Below are 18099 nucleotides of genomic sequence, written 5' to 3'. Positions count from 1 at the left end.
ATTTTAACTGAAAATCTCAAAAAAAAAAAATTTATTAATGTTACTATATTATAAAAGTAGCGTTATTTTTGTCAATAAATTTATATTTAAGGACATAGTGTTTCAACACAGCAAACTGATATTTGTACTCTATTTGATACGTTGCGTGTACTACCGTAATTTTTACATACATACATACACACATATATATATATATATATATGTGTGTGTGTGTGTGTGTATATGTATGCATGTATATATACATACCTACATCTTTTGTATAAACATATTCAAATTTATTTTTAATAAATACATTTTTTATGTCGAACAAATTTATTTTTCTTGTCAAGAAAATGTTTTTATTTACACATGTAGTTATATATATTTTGTGAACATATCCTTTTTAAATAAATAAAACGCTCATTTTAACTAATTCATTGAATGTTTTGTAATTATGTTACTTAACAAGGTACCTTTTTATATAATCCTAACAAGCAGGAAATGTTCTGAAACGAATACAGAAAATGATAGATCCATGTGAGAATACACATCATATTACACAAAATATTTACTTTAATTAATTATAATTGTTCATAAATTAAATTTACCGTGGGAAATCTGATGCTGATTCCGCAAATTTATGTCTAACCATAAAGGTAGCAATTGCTTCTGCTACTTTGTCTGGAACATCTTCATGTACCGCATGTCCACATGCTGGTAGTACTTGCATTTGAAATTTACCTAATAAAAAAGAGATATGATCTTAACAAAATTTATAAATGTTTATTATAACATTTAACATTAATTGTAAATAATACCTTGCATTTGTCCAACAGTTAGTTCGCGGTCTAATCTATCGACGCCGGCTAACAATAGTACTTTCGGAGCTGGCACATTTAAGAATGCCGTTGACAAACCCTTAAACCATCCAAACCAATGCTGTTCAGTCTTGGATAGATCTATCCTCCAAACATATTTTTTAGTAGCAGTAGTATTTGTTGGAATAGGTGGTGGTGGCATATTTATTGGTTCCTCTTCTTGAATAATATCTTCTCGTGGAATCGTAGTCTCTGAGTTACATTCGCATGACGATTGTGATAACAAATCGATATCATGAGTGGCTAGTTTATTAGTTTCGATGCTATAGCAATATAAAATGTAACATATTAGAATAAGAAAAGAGCGTCAACGATGTATGAACCTGATATGTGTATACTGTACTAACTTTTTAATTTGTCCAGGAACTGACACCTTAGCTGATTGTATGTTACGGATTTGGCCACTTCGTACACTAAAATGTGGATAATTAGAGATATTCTTCTACAATCTCGGTTTTGATTATACAAAACAAATATGTAATATATTAAAGAAGTAAATAACATTTTAGTTTGTACAGAATCATCCAAAAATGTGCCTTCCTTCTGAAAAATGTGCTTAGAATAGCATATTTTGTTAACTGACAAAAACTACATGAAAGACACGAGAGAGATATAATTACTTTATGGTTTGTAAAAATCAAATGGTACTAACCACCACTCCACAGCTTGAGAAATAGAAATAAAACTAGATGGTCGAGATCTTAGAAAACTTTGCATAGATGCCAATGCATCCATTGCTGTTCCTTCGACAACATCAATAACTCCTAATCCACATAAATTTGTAATTAATGATGCGGCTCTAACAGCTACTGCACCACCCATACTATGTCCCACTAGGATCACAGGATTATTTTCTGTTGTAGCTTTTATAATAGCTGCAACGTCCCTGGTAACCAAATCAATTGATTAAAATACGGTATATGTAATTTATGTTTGTAATTATTTAAAAAATTTTCTTACTCTGCTAAGGTATCAGCGGATAAATCTTCTTCGTTCGATGTTTGAGTATCTCCATGACCTCTAAGATCAACTGCCATAACTTTACATACTACCATAGTCATAATTGATTTCTGAAACATACATGATATGCAAATTATTTTGCACTTTGTATATTTAATAATTAATACCTACAGTAAATTCTGCCCATGTTAATGCACTGTAACCACCCCCATGTAACAATACTAACGTCGGACCCTCTGTACCCTTAGTGTAAATATGAAACGTGTCATCTCCTATTTTTACATCCTGTGAATGATCAAAATAAGGAATCCATTGCACTGGATCGTAATCTCTTTTACGTTGAAATCCCTTTGATTTGCTAATCCTGTTGATTAGAAAAAATTAAACTATTTGGCAATAATAGCTTTTAAAATTTTCTATTAAATTTACATTAGAACATTGTTATCATTAAATTACTTGTACGAAAATATTAATTTCTAATAAAATTTCATTCAACATCTCCAATTTAGAGAAAGTATAAGAAACTAACCTAGAGCCGATTCCAAAATTGACACCCGACGGTGGTAATTTTGATTTCAAAATCGACTTTTGGAGGGAAGACATGTTAATATTTAGCAAGCTTCTCTATTTTTGTAATAATACTGTTCGTAATCACAATTATGTTTACAAGTTCTAAAGACACATCACAAACTTTATTGACGCTGTTTTAGTCACAATTAACGGAATGCCAAAACTTCTCTAACACCTTTAGCTTGTTACTACCTGAAATCAGTATTTCTATCTACGATATGGAGCGCCTCGGTGAATTTATTACAGCGTCTTTCTATTTTACCGATATCTTTAGATAAAGTTATCTTCTGCCGATATGAATAATCAATTACGACATTATAATCTTTAATCTTTTATAATTTTTCATAGTATGATTCTAAACATTTATTTCTTTTAATTATAGTATTCATGTTATTGATATATAACCGTATCAGGGTATCTTTACCTTTTTAAAATGATAATAATTATTCTTATTTAGATTTAATTAAAATTATGAACATAAATTTTTAATAATAAATATTTCATTTTACATAATGTAAGGCTTGTTTCATTAAATGATCTAATAAAAAGAAACGTACTTGTCTGTTTTATCGATTACCTTGATTAAAATTTATGAACTACCAGCTGAAAATCATAGATGGCAAGGCAAAACATTAAATTTCTTTTGCTTGGTCGATACATCGGAATACGGTACATGAAATCTCTTAAAACAGTAGTACTAATCTAATAGTAACAATTATATATTACTATACAACATATTTCATAATTAATTTAATAATTAATTTTATTAATTTATAATCTTTCTCAAGTGGAAATTAAATACTTTTTAACTTGTTCTTTTCATAACAGAAACATATTTGTATTTGAATCATTGTTATTAATAAATATAAGACATCGTTTGATATTCTATATCGATACTCATGGCTATCTCTAACAAAAAGCATCTTCCCGCGAAAACGAGGCATAGAATCGCAGAACATTTCTAGTCGACGCGAATCCAACATGCTGGTAACACATGGTAAAATATTTACGCACGTTAAAGTGAAACTTTCAGTCTCTGAACAAAACGTTTGGTAAAGTGGTATTATCATTGACCAGTGTTTTAATTATAGCAACTGGAGAAATAAATATTCAATAACAATAATATGCAATATCAGTTATTATTTCGGAACATGGAACAACTTTTGCAATATCTTCGTGATATTTAAGAAAGGACCACAACTAGCATAACTAACAGTGAACATTTGTTTTCAGTGGTAATATACCACAGAATGTGGAAAAAAGTGAAGTTATATAAAGAAAATCGTCTAATGAAACATGTGAGAAATGAACTGATGTGAGTGCGAAGCATATGATACAACAGTATAGTCACGTATCATCGATTGTACATTCCAGAATTCGATCGTCCACTGGTATATGGATTAACATTGAATGCAGCAGAGAGTTTCTTAATACTTTCCTCAATCTTTCGACGATTTCGACAATGTATATGTGAAATAAAGTGATGCCAAGTGTAACTATGTGTCATATCGTGCTGTGCCGTTACGTGTTGTTTAGATATTTGAAATTTCAATCTTGCATTGGCATATTTCGATATTACTAGAGAGAATAGACTGTTTCCTAATGAGTAGGCTAATTTTCTCCAATTTCGATGGTTCATTCTTGACGTATAGCGATGGAAGTGTGAGTGCGTGAGAAATCGTATTACCTTATTACCTTCCTTCGATTAGATAGATGAAATTCCTGCTCCGGTTAGAATATTTCATTATCACTCGTTAGAGTAAACCCTTCTCAAATCAGCAGACCGAACTTTTTTCGATTCTTTCCGTTTTTTTTCCAAATGCAGTGCCGAAAGTGAAAGGATATGGAAGGTCGTACTGCGTAGTTATCTCTCGTGGCTTATCTCTCTCATAATCCGGTTTCGGATTAAGATTTCTTTATATCAATCGATAGATCCTTCCCTCCTCTAACAGAATCAGTGGTTCTCTTTAGATTTTCGCGATTTTTTTTCAAGCTACAGTGCCGAATGTTGGAGTTTGTGACAGGTTGTACTGCGTAGTTATCTCTTGTGGCTTATCTCTATCATAATCTGTCTCTGGATTAGGACTTTTTTATATCAATTAATAGATCCTTCTCTCCTCTAATAGAATCAGTGGTTCTTTCTCGATTTTCGTGATTTTTTTTCCAAATACAGTGCCGAATGTGGGAGTGTGTGACAGGTCGTACTGCGTCATTGTCTCTCGTGGCTTATCTCTCTCATAATCCGATTTCGAATTAGGATTTTCTTATATCACTCGATAGATCCTTCCCTCCTCTAATAGAATCAGTTGTTCTTTTTCGATTTCCGCGATTTTTTTTCCATCTACAGTGCCGGATGTGTGAGTGTGTGGCAGGTCGTACTGCGTCGTTATCTTTCATGGCTTAACTCTTTGGAAATACAATTTTTGATTTGGAGTTTTTTACATCACTCGATAGATCCTTCTCTCCCCTAATAGAATCAGTGGTTCTTTCTCGATTTTCGTGATTTTTTTTCCAAATACAGTGCCGAATGTGGGAGTGTGTGACAGGTCGTACTGCGTAGTTATCTCTCGTGACTTATCTCTCTCATAATACGGTTTTGGATTCCGATTTTTTTATATCAATCGATAGATCCTTCGCTCCTCTAATAGAATCAGTGGTCTTTTTTCGATTTTAGTGATTTTTTCTCGAACTGCAGTGCCTTATGTGGGAGTGTGTGGCAAGTCGTACTGCGTAGTTATCTCTCGTGGCTTATCTCTCTCATAATCCGGTTTTGGATTCCGATTTTCTTATATCACTCGATAGATCCTTCCTTTCCCTAATAGAATCAGTGGTTCTTTTTCGAGTTTAGTGATTTTTTTTCGAACTACAGTGCCGAATGTGGGAGTGTGTGACAGGTCGTACTGCGTCATTGTCTCTCGTGGCTTATCTCTCTCATAATCCGATTTCGAATTAGGATTTTCTTATATCACTCGATAGATCCTTCCCTCCTCTAATAGAATCAGTTGTTCTTTTTCGATTTCCGCGATTTTTTTTCCATCTACAGTGCCGGATGTGTGAGTGTGTGGCAGGTCGTACTGCGTCGTTATCTTTCATGGCTTAACTCTTTGGAAATACAATTTTTGATTTGGAGTTTTTTACATCACTCGATAGATCCTTCTCTCGCCTAATAGAATCAGTGGTTCTTTCTCGATTTTCGTGATTTTTTTTCCAAATACAGTGCCGAATGTGGGAGTGTGTGACAGGTCGTACTGCGTAGTTATCTCTCGTGACTTATCTCTCTCATAATACGGTTTTGGATTCCGATTTTTTTATATCAATCGATAGATCCTTCGCTCCTCTAATAGAATCAGTGGTCTTTTTTCGATTTTAGTGATTTTTTCTCGAACTGCAGTGCCTTATGTGGGAGTGTGTGGCAGGTCGTACTGCGTAGTTATCTCTCGTGGCTTATCTCTCTCATAATCCGGTTTCGGATTAGGATTTTCCTATATCACTCGATAGATCCTTCCCTCCTCTAATAGAATCAGTGGTTCTCTTTAGATTTTCGCGATTTTTTTTCGAACTACAGAGCCGAAAGTGGGAGTGTGTGACAGGTCGTACTGCGTCGTTATCTCTCGTGATTTAGCTTTTGGAAATTTCTATTTGCATTTGTATTTTATGTGGAGCCATTAGAAGTCTATATTTATTTTTGATAGTGGGAAAAAATTGAAGCAGCATTAGAAATATGTAAAGTTCGATATGTACTTGTTTCTATGTTGGATAACCATATGACATACAAGATAGAGATATTTGATGGCCAAATAAATATTCAATACCTGAAGATGATTTAGGCGCACAATAGGGAATAAAATTAATTTAGACGATGTCCTCTTATAACAACATGATATAGAGACTACAGTGAGATAGAAAGGTATGTTGTATTCCTGACTTGAATAAATATTAATATCAATGGTCAATGTCGCTGATCATCGCTAATGTGTTTAGTTTCAGAATGATGGAGCTGAGGTTATAAAGGAAAGAGAAAAGTTTGAGTAATAGTATTGAGAAGAGGAAATGCATGTTATGTGGAGTCAAGCAACAGGAAAGAGACGCCATATGTATCAACAGAGAAAGATGTCTGGCATCAAAATGCTAATATGAGGATCATTGAAGAGATAGAGAATGAACAATTGATAATAGCTGTGAAAGGTAATGATAAATTGAATATAGAGTGTAAATGTTGCTTACAGTAATAATCTGTAGAAATATGCATAGGAACTTGGAAACTATAAAAGCAGTAGGAATAATGGGACTGTAGCACATGGCGAAAGTGGACATGATATTTTAACCCACCGTTGCATATCTAAAGGGTAAGTTTTCAAATTGTATGCATTGGGAAGTAAGATAAAAGAAACAATACTTTGCAACTAAAATCTTGACTATGTTGCTGGGCAAGTATCATTTATTTGCAACTGCCTGGGAAAGTTATTACAGGAAGAAGAAAAGACAATAGATTATTTCACTGCTTGACTGAGAGCTGAGGACATGAGGGTAAAAGCAAATCAATATGAAAATGTGGCCTTCAAAGCTGAGGAAAAAGAATGTTTCAAATGCAACTCAATTAAACATCTTGCACATGCATGTTGGAACGACAACAAAGGTAACAAAGAAATAAAATGTTTTAGTTGTGGCAGATTGGCATAAAATTCCAAAATATTTTCAAGATCAGGTTGAAAAGAAGAGGCATCCTCCATGTGAGACATGTAAGTAGTCTAATCATTTGGAAAAAATCATTTGGATTGTTTTTTTAAGAATATGAAGGAAATAAAGGAGATAAATGTAAAAGCAGAGAGTATGTTTCTTGGACTCAGGAACAAAGAATCATGTGGTTAGTAAAGTAAAGTATTTTAAAGAATAGGAAGAAATAATTATGGAAATTGGATCAGTGGAAAGAAATAATATTTGTGTGTTCTACTTTTTAGACAGAAATTATTGTCATTAGATCTGATAACTAGGAATGATGGTGAGATCATATTCAAGGAAAATGAAGTAATAGTTTATGAGAATGAAGTAAAAATATTAGTAAGAAAGAGATGTAATAATGGACTTTATAGTGTAGAAGAATCCAAAGAAAAAATACAGGCTAGAGCATTACTAGTAGAGAGGAATAAGAAGTTGGTGGAGTGCTACAGAAAATTGAACCACCTAAGTATTGTATTCATGAGAGAGTTGTCCAAAAAAGCATTGGGTATGAAATTAACGAAAAGAGAACTAAGGGCAAGAATTGGAGAATGCAGGATGTGTGTTGAAGTAAAGCAATCGAAGCCTCCATTTGTAGAGACAAGAAGAAAGGCGAAAAGGCCTCTAGAAATAATACATTCTGATATATGTGGGTCTGTAGAGCCAGAAACATGGGACAGAGATAGGTAGGTGATGACAATCTTAGATTTTATTAATTTTGTGATGATATATCTTACAGAATCAAATATTGAAGCACTACAGAAATTGTAAAAGTATCTTGCAGCAGCAGAAACAGAGTGGAATAACACACAGACTTTGATACGATAATGTAGAAGAACATACCATTGGAGAGATGAGAGAAAATAGAAGTCCTACAAAAGCAATAAATACAACTGCATATGAAAAGTGGACGGGAAAAAGATCTCACTTAAAAATCATGCGTTTTTAGAAAAACTTGTATTTTTCGAAATTTGAGAGTGGTAGGACAATTTTGTTTGTGGATTTCTTTTCAGAAAGGTAGACTCTACAAGAATAACCCAACGAATATTACAGATTAAGATTTGTATTGACAATGTAATTAAATAAGTGATGTAGCATAATTTCTGTACTACTGAAGAATATGGTTCAGTTTAACACTAGAATTACTAAATAAGTCAAAAGCTTAAAATAAATAAATATGTATTACTACCTTCCTACCTGAATAAAATGTATACTAATCATTGTCAAGAGCAAATATATATTTACAATAACTTATGCGTTTATTAATTTTTCCTTAATTAATTAATTATTAATAATTATTGCTAAGATGATGCTATTTTTCTCCATTAGTTACTAACTTCTATGCGATTAATTCATGAATTACATGCACACATTATAGAAACAATATCCTTGGGCATTTTAATATATCATTTTTGTTCATATTTTACTTCTAGTTTTGTTCAGAATTAAATATTTCAATGAGCTATCAGTCCGATCGTTCTTATGTAGTCACGTACGCCATCAAATAATTATTAATAACAAACTAGTTACCATCAAATTATGTACGAAAATTATATAAGAATGTTGCCTGTAGTTCCAGCTTTGCGATTCAATTATAAAAGTTCACGAATTAATTACAGAAACTTGATAATTCGTGATTTTTCACTACCGAATGTACCCTATCCTTTTCTAATTACACTCCTTTTTATGTAATACTTCATTTTAGCCAAATATCGTGCGTTTTTTAGAAAAATTCACGATGTTTTTAAACTAAAGTTCATAGAGTAATTTGTATTATGGATTAATTTTCAGGAAAGTAAACCCTACAAGGTTTACGCAATGGATGTTACAGATTAAAATTTATGTTAAACAATGTAATTAAGTTATTATAGCTAATATCTTAAAGAATTCTATGTATACATAATATCAAATATAGAATTTCTACTTATATAATAAATATCTCTTTTATTGAAATTTAAGTTTTTATCAAAAAATAATAATTAATTTTTATTATTACTAATTTATTTGTTTTAAAAAAGTATTTAAAAAATACTAATTAAAAATACAATACTAAAAAAAGTTTATAACATTAATATCATAACAAAAGTAGGTTTTCCTTGATGAGAAAAGGAACTTCTAAAAAGGTAGTCATCTTTGCCCTCTGTTACTACTGGCATATTGATTAGTTTTTATTACCAGGAGTAGGGAGAGAATACAAAAAGTATAGACGGAAAAGTGCCAATCGTATATAAGTTAAGAAATAAAGATAGCCCCAGAAAGTTTATGTCATCTAATTGATCAAGAACTTGCCCACCATGAACGTCGAAAGGATCTAATATGAAAATGTGTTCTGTTTTGTGTAGAAATGTAAAATCAACACAACTAAAACAATTACTTCTTAATACGAAGATTGGAAATTAGAGGTGAGTGATATGAGATATTAATAAAAAATAATTGTTTAATATGTATTTTTCCGTTATAGATATATTTCTATTGTTATTATTTGAATAAATTATTTATGAAAGTATGAATAAAAATACATACATTGATTGAAATTAAGTAAATATGTAAAATTCATCAATTATATTTCCTATTAACTCAAAAAAGAATATAATTAATGTAAAATTATTTAATTACATGCACTATAAAATTTAAGAAATTTTACTTATTATTCATCTACAATCTATTGTTAATAAGATTTATTCTAATTTATTGTCGATAGTTAATTTGCAATTTTTTAAGTGTAATATGCAGTATTTATCTTGATATTTGATCCCAACAAAAATAAAAGAAGTGCTTAATACTTCTATCATCTCGTTAAAGTAATTTGAATTGATAAAAATTAAAACTGAAATTTGCTCGCGATATTGATTAATTTGAAGTATGTTTATGATTATATGGCATATTGTATAATATGCAAACTAGGCGGAGTTAGGTTTATATTTAGAAAGCTATTTTTATTTTTGCGACTAGAACAATATAATAAATAACATATTTAGTAATATATAAATCTTTATATGATTAATCACATATTTTTTTACTTACATATGGTATATAACTAAGCATTTAACAAAATATATTATAGGCTTTAAACCAGTATGATAAATCATCGCAAAGTGAAATCGCAAATGAAACATTTTGCTTTAATAGAAAAAAAATTATTAGTGAACGAAGCAATGGTTCACGTAAAAAATGGAAATTACTATAAAGCCATGTACCTATATAATAAAGTAAGTTTATTAAATTACGAAATATTTTTTATTGCATATTTACAGTCGTACAAAAATGTAAAATGATCCTTTTTCATGTTTGACAAATATATCATTAAAAATATCATTAGTTAAAAATGAATAATTAATTATGAATGTTAAGATCAGATATAATACATAAAATACTAAATTGTATCAAAGAAAAATAATAATGCAATAGTATAATTATTTAAAAATTGGATTGGATTACGAAGAATAGTTTTATTTATCAATGTTTATATAATTGCTAATTTTTACAAGATTTAAATAAATATTAAAAATGCATTTATAGAAAGAATTATTTATTCTTATCTTATGTGTAGAATTGTGAAGTGTCAATATTCTAGTAAATTGAAATATTACATATTATATCATAATAATTATAAACTAGTAATTATGCGTCAAGTGTCATCTTAATATTTCGACTATTTCATCGTCGTTATGTAATATAATGTACTGTAATGAAAAATATATATTTATATATATAATACTAATGAAATCTACAACGAATGTTGTTATATCATTAATTTTCTCGAACCTTATTAAAACAATAACTTTCGACCTGGTTTTTTGATTACTTTTCTACTTTTACTGATTTTTGTAAATAATTTTAATAAATAAATGTAATATTTATAACAAAAGAAATCATTTACTTTATAAGAAAAGTATTCCTTGAATTATTATAGCGTCAAACAGTATGATCACATTGTTGTATGTTATACCTTTATAAGATAAATACAGTACCAGTAAAAATACGACATTTATTGCAATAGCTCATTCTTTAAATTTTACACTGAGTCATTCTATTAAGATAAGCATTTCCCAATATTTTAATAACAGCTGAAGAACTATTACAAAATTATGAAAATAATAAAAGAACTTTTTAATTATAAAAAAACAAATATTAAAAGTGTTACTGATCAAATTTATAATGAAGAGCGAATTAAAACTTAACAGATGTGTATTATAATGCACTGAATAGTGCTTTCAAAAATGAAAAAAATATATTTTGATTTACAAAATAATACTTACAAGTTGTGAAATGTATCAATAAAATTAAGTTAAACAATTTATCATTCCCAAATAATGTAATTAATAATTTACGAAAAACTTGTTCTTGAAATAAAAGATGTATTCCATTTTAAATAAATAATAATATTCACAAAGGTTTTATCAGCATTTTATCCACATTCATAAAAAAATATATTCTACTTTTTATAAATTAATAAAAATTCTTTATATAAGTAATAAAAGACATATTAACATAATTTCTAAAAGGATAAATCATTTTTTTTCTTCCTTTTTTGGGAAAGGGAATAAAAATTTTCAAAAAAAGATTTTCTAAAATACCTTTAATCTTCAGATTCTGCAATTTCAAACTAAGGCTCAAATTCTATTAGAGAAATGTATCACATACTACGTATTTCGTTGAAATAGACTACCAATCACTAGACTAAATGCTTCCTGGCAAGTACTAAGGGAACTTCAAATTCCTTTGTTCATATATGATCTGAGATTTTCGTACGCCGAATTTACCCGCATTGTTGACTGTTTCTAAGGAAACAAGCTATCTGGAAAAGGTGTCGATAACCACACGTCTATTCGACACGCAAAGCACACGAAAGCACCTTACATTCTAAGTTGTCTCGTGAATGAAACGCGCCAAGTGTATCCGTTCCACCGATTTTTATTTACAAGAAAAAAATTGAAAATATTAGTGATTTTTCAGATATTTTGTTAGTAAAATTAAAATGTTTCACTACTAAAATTATAAAGTAAAGGAATATAAATTATATAAATTAATAACAAAATAGGTATGAAAATACTATTAACATAAAGAAATTTTCTCCCCCTTTCTTATTCACTGCTATTAGTTCTTAATTTTAAAAAATATTAATTGTGTTAATAAAAAAATATTTAAAACGTCTATTCAAAATCAGATGTAAAAAAAAAAAAAATGGGTGAAGTAACTGCATCAGTGTCTACAAGCGCGCAGAATCTTATTGATTCAAAAATTATGTGTATCCTGAATCCAACAATGCATCATCATGATTTGTTGCAAAGCTATGTCCGAGTGCCCGTAGAAAGTACTTCAAATTCAAAACAGTTCGAAGATGTGGAAAATTTCAATAAAGCGCCATCCTCTTTGGGAACTTGTCTCGACACAGAATCTGTTGATGACATTGATAAAGAAAGCCGAATTGATGAGGACATCAGGAAGAAAAAAAATAATAAGAAGCAACAGAAAAACAAATCTAGTAAATTATTATCAGTTGAACCAGAAATGAGTATTCGAAAGAGAAAGAAATGACGTCGACAGAATAATGGTGTTCGTCGCCAGGAAGAAGTATACACTGATAAGGATCGCGCTGCCGCAGTAAATATGGGAACTAGAGATATTAAACAATCGTTAAAAATGAAACAGAAACAAGATCGCAATTTACAATTGCCCGAAGATACTGAACCAACCACTATGTTGGCATTAGGATTGCGAGAAATGCGAATTGGTGATGTCAAAGTCGCAATGAATTGTATTAATAAGGTTCTTTTTGACTTTTTCTTGAATCGAATATATTTTTATTCTTTAATGTTGTATGTTTTTCTTTTCTTCATAAGTATATATGTATTTATATGAAATTAATAATTTATTTAGTTTATGTTACATATATCTTATAAAAATTGATTTTACAGTAATTTGAGACATCTGTTTTAAATCATTTAATTAGCTTTGAATAGTATCTTCTTCTAACAATTTTCCCACAGGGGTTTTGAATAATCTTTCGAAAAGTAAACAAAAATTTCTTTTTATAATTGAATTGAAACAAGATAAGAGAATAAATTTTATATTTTTGCACTATTTATTTTGAACGCCACGTCTTATTTTTTTTATATATTATGTATTTCTAATTTTAATAAATACTATCATCATTAAATATCGCTAAAAACAAGTACAATAGTTTAATTAAAGAATTATAGGAATTGTAAAATTGAAAGTAATATTATATCGTATAGTTTCAAAAATTTTGTTGCATATAATCAATTAGGAAATTACTTCTATTAAATAAATTGATAAAGATGATTCATATTGTTAAATTGTATGAAGTAACAATAAATAACTAACAAAATGGTATTAAGATTTATACATTTTTTTATTAAATATTTTTAGAAATTAAAAATTTATGAACAGTTTATATTTTAGTTGTAATGTAATTAAATGATGTAATGAATACTATTATTTCCTGCCAGGCCCTGGATCTTGAACCAAATGATAATAATGCATTAATAGCACGAAGTAGATGTCATCTTTTACTAGGAGAGCCTCAAAAAGCATTACAAGATGCTGAAAATGCATTACAATGCAGAATGAAAAATACCAGTATGGCTAACGCAATGTATTGTAAAGCAGAAGCTTTATATCATCTTGGTGATTTTGAAATGAGTCTTGTATATTATTACCGTGGTATGAGAATTCGACCAGAATGCGGACACTTTCGTCTTGGTGTTCATAAAGCAAAAGATGCAATACAAAATATACTACGTAAAAATTAAATTCTTATATCATAAATATATAAAATACTTAAAATAACATTTTGAAATTTGTATAAAATATTAAATATATTACTACTTAATAATATATTATTTTAACAAACTATTGATGAAATATTGTAAAAATTTATAAATAAATATATTCATTTATGTATGAAAAATATATTAATTTTAAAATATTTGCTCATAAAATATAATATAAAAATCTTTTAAATTCTATATATATATATTTATATTTATTTGTTTATCAATTTCTAGAGAATATAATAGTAAACTATAGATTACGTAAAAAGTGTACATATTACTTTTTCATTTACTTATGAACACGCATAAAGCATTTGTTTTATTATAAATAAATTAATCTTTGATAATAAGTATCATAAACATTGTTAAATATTTTACGTCATTTTACAATGTACCTAAATAGTGTACACGATAGTATACAAACAGTGTACGTGTTTATTGCATTGAATTGTCGTTAATACAAAAGTTGCATCACTTACAGGTTAGGTAACTTTATTAATTATGTATCTATGATCAAATACGGGAAGATAAATACTACGTATGCGATTATTTGCTATTTTTTATTATTAATTGTTATTTTTTATTATTGAATTATTGACGTAAAATTAGATTTAAATTTATTTCAAATACTTAAACATAAAGCATTTTATAATGGCAGAAGTTGTTTTAAGTTCTGGTGAAAAAACTTTCATTCTTCATGGAATAGATGTAAGTTGATATAAGTTTTTATGTAAATTTATTTATACACTAAAAGTTATTGTAATTTATATAATTTTGTTACTGTGTAATTTATTTGATTTTATAATTGTAAGGCAGACTTTAGAAATGATGGTAGACGACGTTGTGAATACAGACCAATGGAAATTGAAACCAAATTAATGCCACAAACTCATGGATCAGCAAGATTGCACATAGGAAACACAGATATACTCGTTGGTATTAAAGTAGAACTTGACATACCTTATGCTGATACACCAAATGAAGGGAAATTAGAATTTTTTGTTGACTGGTATGTTATGTTACATAATTACTGGATATATAAGATCAAAAATTCAAGAAATTAAAATATATTAATAATTTAATGAATAAGTAAAAATGAATAATTTTGTATTAATTAAAAAAAAAGGAATATATGCATTAGCTAGTTATTTCACATAGTTCATTATGTTTTAGTTCTGCCACTGCAACTCCAGCATTTGAAGGTAAAGGTGGTGATGATTTAGCAACTGAAATAAGTAATACTTTAACAGTTGCTTATCAAACGCGTAATGCTTTTGATTTAAGAACATTATGTATTTTACCCAACAAAAAATGTTGGAAAATATATGTTGATGTATTGGTAAATAAAATAATGCTTACATATTTAAATCATTTACATAAAAACAATAATTTCAAAAACATAATATACATATATAGATTCTTCAGTGTGGTGGCAATCTTTTTGATGCAGTAGGAATTGCAGTTAAAGCTGCATTAAATAGTACTGAAATACCAAAAATTACAGCTGCAGCTCTTGATGGTGGAGAACCAGATATTGAGTTATCAGATGATTCTTATGACTGCATTCAATTAGACACAAGCAATTATCCAATCATTGTAACATTGTGTAAAGTATGTTTTTATCAATTTATATTATTTTGTAACTTTTATATTACAAATATTACAAAACAAGAAAAATTTGATATTATATTCGAAATATGAAAATGATGTTTAAATAGATGTTTTCAATCATTATTGAAATTTTTTTTACAGATTGGTGATAATTATATTGTGGATCCAACTTCAGAAGAAGAAGTCTGTAGTGCAAGTAGTATAGCCGTGTCTACATTACCAAATGGTAAAATTTCATCAATCATTAAATTGGGTTATGGAAGCATTCAACCTAATACTTTGAACAAAATGTTACAAGTAATGATGATGTTATATTATATATAGAAGTTATATACAATAAAATACAGATCTAATTATATATTTTACTATGTATGACTACCTATTAATGGTAAAAAAAATTATATTTTAGATGGGTAAAGATATAGGATTGCAATTAAATAAAGGTCTTATGAAAGCATTGAAAGAAGAAAATCAACTTGGACGACAAAGACAGATATTAGGATTTCTTAAATGAATGTATATAATAATTACTAATTACAAATATACCTAAATTTTATACATAAGTGTTATGAATTTTCTATCATTTATGTTACTCTTTATCATATTACAATATTTTAAATAACTTCTCTTATTTAAGCCTATTTTATATGTATTACATTGGTTTAATTAAGTAAAAATAAATAATATGTAAGTAAACTGAAAAAGATATTTAATTTAAAAAAAATTTACCTTTTATAAGCATCTATTAAATAAAATGATAAATATACTCACAATATACACTCGAATCATTATTTTATTATATTTAAATACTACATAACCATAATTACAATAACTTTTATAGAACAGAATTTTCAAAACCTAATGTAGCAAACTGCTTTGGACGTACAAGACCATTATTATTTGTACATCCTGGACGTTCAAAAAAAGGTACTCTTATTGGTATCCAACATGCTTTCCTTACCCAAGTCTAAAATGAAAAAAATTTTTACATTTTACTTGTAGTTTTCATATTATATTTACAATATATATTGAAAAGTTTTTCTAACATACAGCTGTATTGTATCTATAATAATAGTATGCAATATGAAGTACACTGATAATAGCACACACTCCTACTATTGTGTTTCGTGTTACATATGCACATTTGCTACCCTATAATCAAACGTAATGAGAAACAAAGAGAATACTTTTTTATTTATAAATGTCTCATCTTACCATAAAAGGAGTTAATAGACCTTCAAATTTAAGTACAGGTGCCATGAAAAATCTACGTATTGGATTATTAAAATATTTATAATAATTCTTTGGAATTATTGGTTCTTCTGGTGAAAGAATTTGGCTTTTCACAAACTTTGCCCTCCATGCGCGTTCTTCAACCGTCATACCAATTAAACGTTCTCTTTCTCTAACTACACGGCCATAAATTGACATTGCTTTTACACCACCAGTCTCAGAAGATGCCATTGTGAATGAATTATCTAAAACTATAAAATTGTAATAACAAAATAATCAAATAATTATATAATATAAAGAAAAATATGAAGAGGTATTTGTCATTTATATGAATTTCAGATTCATATAAGATTCTTATAAAATATAAAACATTAAAAATAATTAACACTGGATAATACTGGAGTTACCACTGAATAGTTAAATTACACTGGATATTAACTATAGATAATATAGTAAACATGGCTATTTTAATACATATTAACTGTAATCTGTTTACCTGTATATAATAAATACGATGTATTTGTGATATATTGTATATATTTACAATAAAGTATAATATAAATAAAATAATAACATATATTAAAAATAAAACTTATTCTATTGAGGTTACCTGTACGTATTGCGTCACGATCACGTAAAGAATGAATATAACCTTCAATTTATTTCAGAAATATGCGCATGTCAGTAATACAAATATATTTTACTTAATAGCTTTTGAAATGTAAGCGTAATTTTTGAAGCTATATGCAGTAATATGGTTTGAAATATTGCTACACAATTTTAGAAAGAAACAGATAATATATAATGAATAAATCTTTTTCAGATAGTAAAACAATTATTAACAAAATGTTTGCTCATTAAACACGCATGATATTTTTGATGCAAGTTCGAAATAAGTTAATATATTTTAATTTCATAAAGAGTAATTGTTATTGTTTCTTATACTAACTAGCTTTTCCGATTATAATTTCTTTTTTTATTTTGGACTAACAAGGAGTGTGCAAATCCTTCGGGTCACCGATTTAGTTGAAACCTTGCAGGTTTGTAGATATTGTCATGCAGTTTAAGAAAATATATCATTATAGCGGCAACTACTCAATAGTTTTTGAGATATGTACGATTAAAGTTTCATTACTTTCGTAATTACAGATTTATATCCATCATTTTACAAGCGCAGTCGTGACCTAAAAGCGATAGATGAATATTCCTGTGATAATGGACCGTGGTTCGATTCTCGTCCCATAGTTGGTAGTTTTTTAAACTATTTTTGATTGTGTTCATTTTTCGTCTATGAAAAAATTGTAAATAAAATTTCTTAATAAAATAATTTATTTTTTACGCTTTCTTATGCTAGT

At 28.4% G+C, this 18099-nt stretch overlaps 5 protein-coding genes across 8 annotated transcripts; 3 read left to right on the top strand and 2 right to left on the bottom strand.

Moving 5' to 3' along the window:
- Positions 1-425: 425 nt before the first annotated feature.
- Positions 426-2583, bottom strand: LOC108545971 (protein phosphatase methylesterase 1). Its single transcript, XM_017897857.1, has 8 exons — positions 2347-2583; positions 1989-2181; positions 1818-1927; positions 1510-1743; positions 1205-1270; positions 798-1120; positions 588-720; positions 426-485 (listed from the first exon to the last, which is right to left on the bottom strand). Exons 1-8 carry the CDS (start codon positions 2418-2420, stop codon positions 467-469), a joined length of 1152 nt encoding a protein of 383 aa, XP_017753346.1. The 5' UTR covers positions 2421-2583; the 3' UTR covers positions 426-466.
- A 9704-nt stretch (positions 2584-12287) lies between these two features.
- Positions 12288-12641, top strand: LOC108545863 (uncharacterized). Its single transcript, XM_017897666.1, has one exon. The coding sequence runs from the start codon at positions 12288-12290 to the stop codon at positions 12639-12641; it is 354 nt and encodes a 117-aa protein (XP_017753155.1).
- Positions 12642-12686: 45 nt separating this feature from the next.
- LOC108545993 (tetratricopeptide repeat protein 25) lies at positions 12687-13879 on the top strand. The gene is made up of 2 exons (XM_017897901.1): positions 12687-12872; positions 13577-13879. The coding sequence occupies exons 1-2, from the start codon at positions 12714-12716 to the stop codon at positions 13877-13879; spliced, it is 462 nt and encodes a 153-aa protein (XP_017753390.1). The 5' UTR covers positions 12687-12713.
- A 343-nt stretch (positions 13880-14222) lies between these two features.
- On the top strand, positions 14223-16025 carry Rrp42 (exosome complex component Rrp42). 3 transcript variants are annotated; one of them, XM_017897888.1, is made up of 7 exons: positions 14223-14381; positions 14607-14608; positions 14717-14909; positions 15074-15239; positions 15317-15511; positions 15653-15808; positions 15921-16025. In XM_017897888.1, exons 3-7 carry the CDS (start codon positions 14758-14760, stop codon positions 16023-16025), a joined length of 774 nt encoding a protein of 257 aa, XP_017753377.1. In that variant the 5' UTR covers positions 14223-14381; positions 14607-14608; positions 14717-14757. The 3 variants fall into 3 exon arrangements, with proteins under 3 accessions (XP_017753377.1, XP_017753369.1, XP_017753359.1); XM_017897880.1 differs by having other exon boundaries at positions 14713-14909; XM_017897870.1 differs by lacking the exon at positions 14223-14381 and having other exon boundaries at positions 14472-14608; positions 14713-14909.
- A 261-nt stretch (positions 16026-16286) lies between these two features.
- ND-B17 (NADH dehydrogenase (ubiquinone) B17 subunit) lies at positions 16287-17432 on the bottom strand. Of its 2 annotated transcripts, none has more exons than XM_017897737.1 (4): positions 17355-17432; positions 16727-16995; positions 16562-16663; positions 16287-16478 (listed from the first exon to the last, which is right to left on the bottom strand). In XM_017897737.1, exons 2-4 carry the CDS (start codon positions 16973-16975, stop codon positions 16347-16349), a joined length of 483 nt encoding a protein of 160 aa, XP_017753226.1. In that variant the 5' UTR covers positions 16976-16995; positions 17355-17432; the 3' UTR covers positions 16287-16346. The 2 variants fall into 2 exon arrangements, with proteins under 2 accessions (XP_017753226.1, XP_017753234.1); XM_017897745.1 differs by lacking the exon at positions 17355-17432 and adding an exon at positions 17241-17274.
- Between the last annotated feature and the right edge of the window lie 667 nt (positions 17433-18099).

Source organism: Eufriesea mexicana, unplaced genomic scaffold (assembly GCF_001483705.2).
Source record: "Eufriesea mexicana isolate 0111107269 unplaced genomic scaffold, ASM148370v2 scaffold474474897, whole genome shotgun sequence".
Lineage (NCBI taxonomy): Eukaryota > Metazoa > Arthropoda > Insecta > Hymenoptera > Apidae > Eufriesea > Eufriesea mexicana.
The sequence above is the reverse complement of the archived record's forward strand: the minus strand, read 5'-3'. Positions and strand labels throughout refer to the sequence as shown.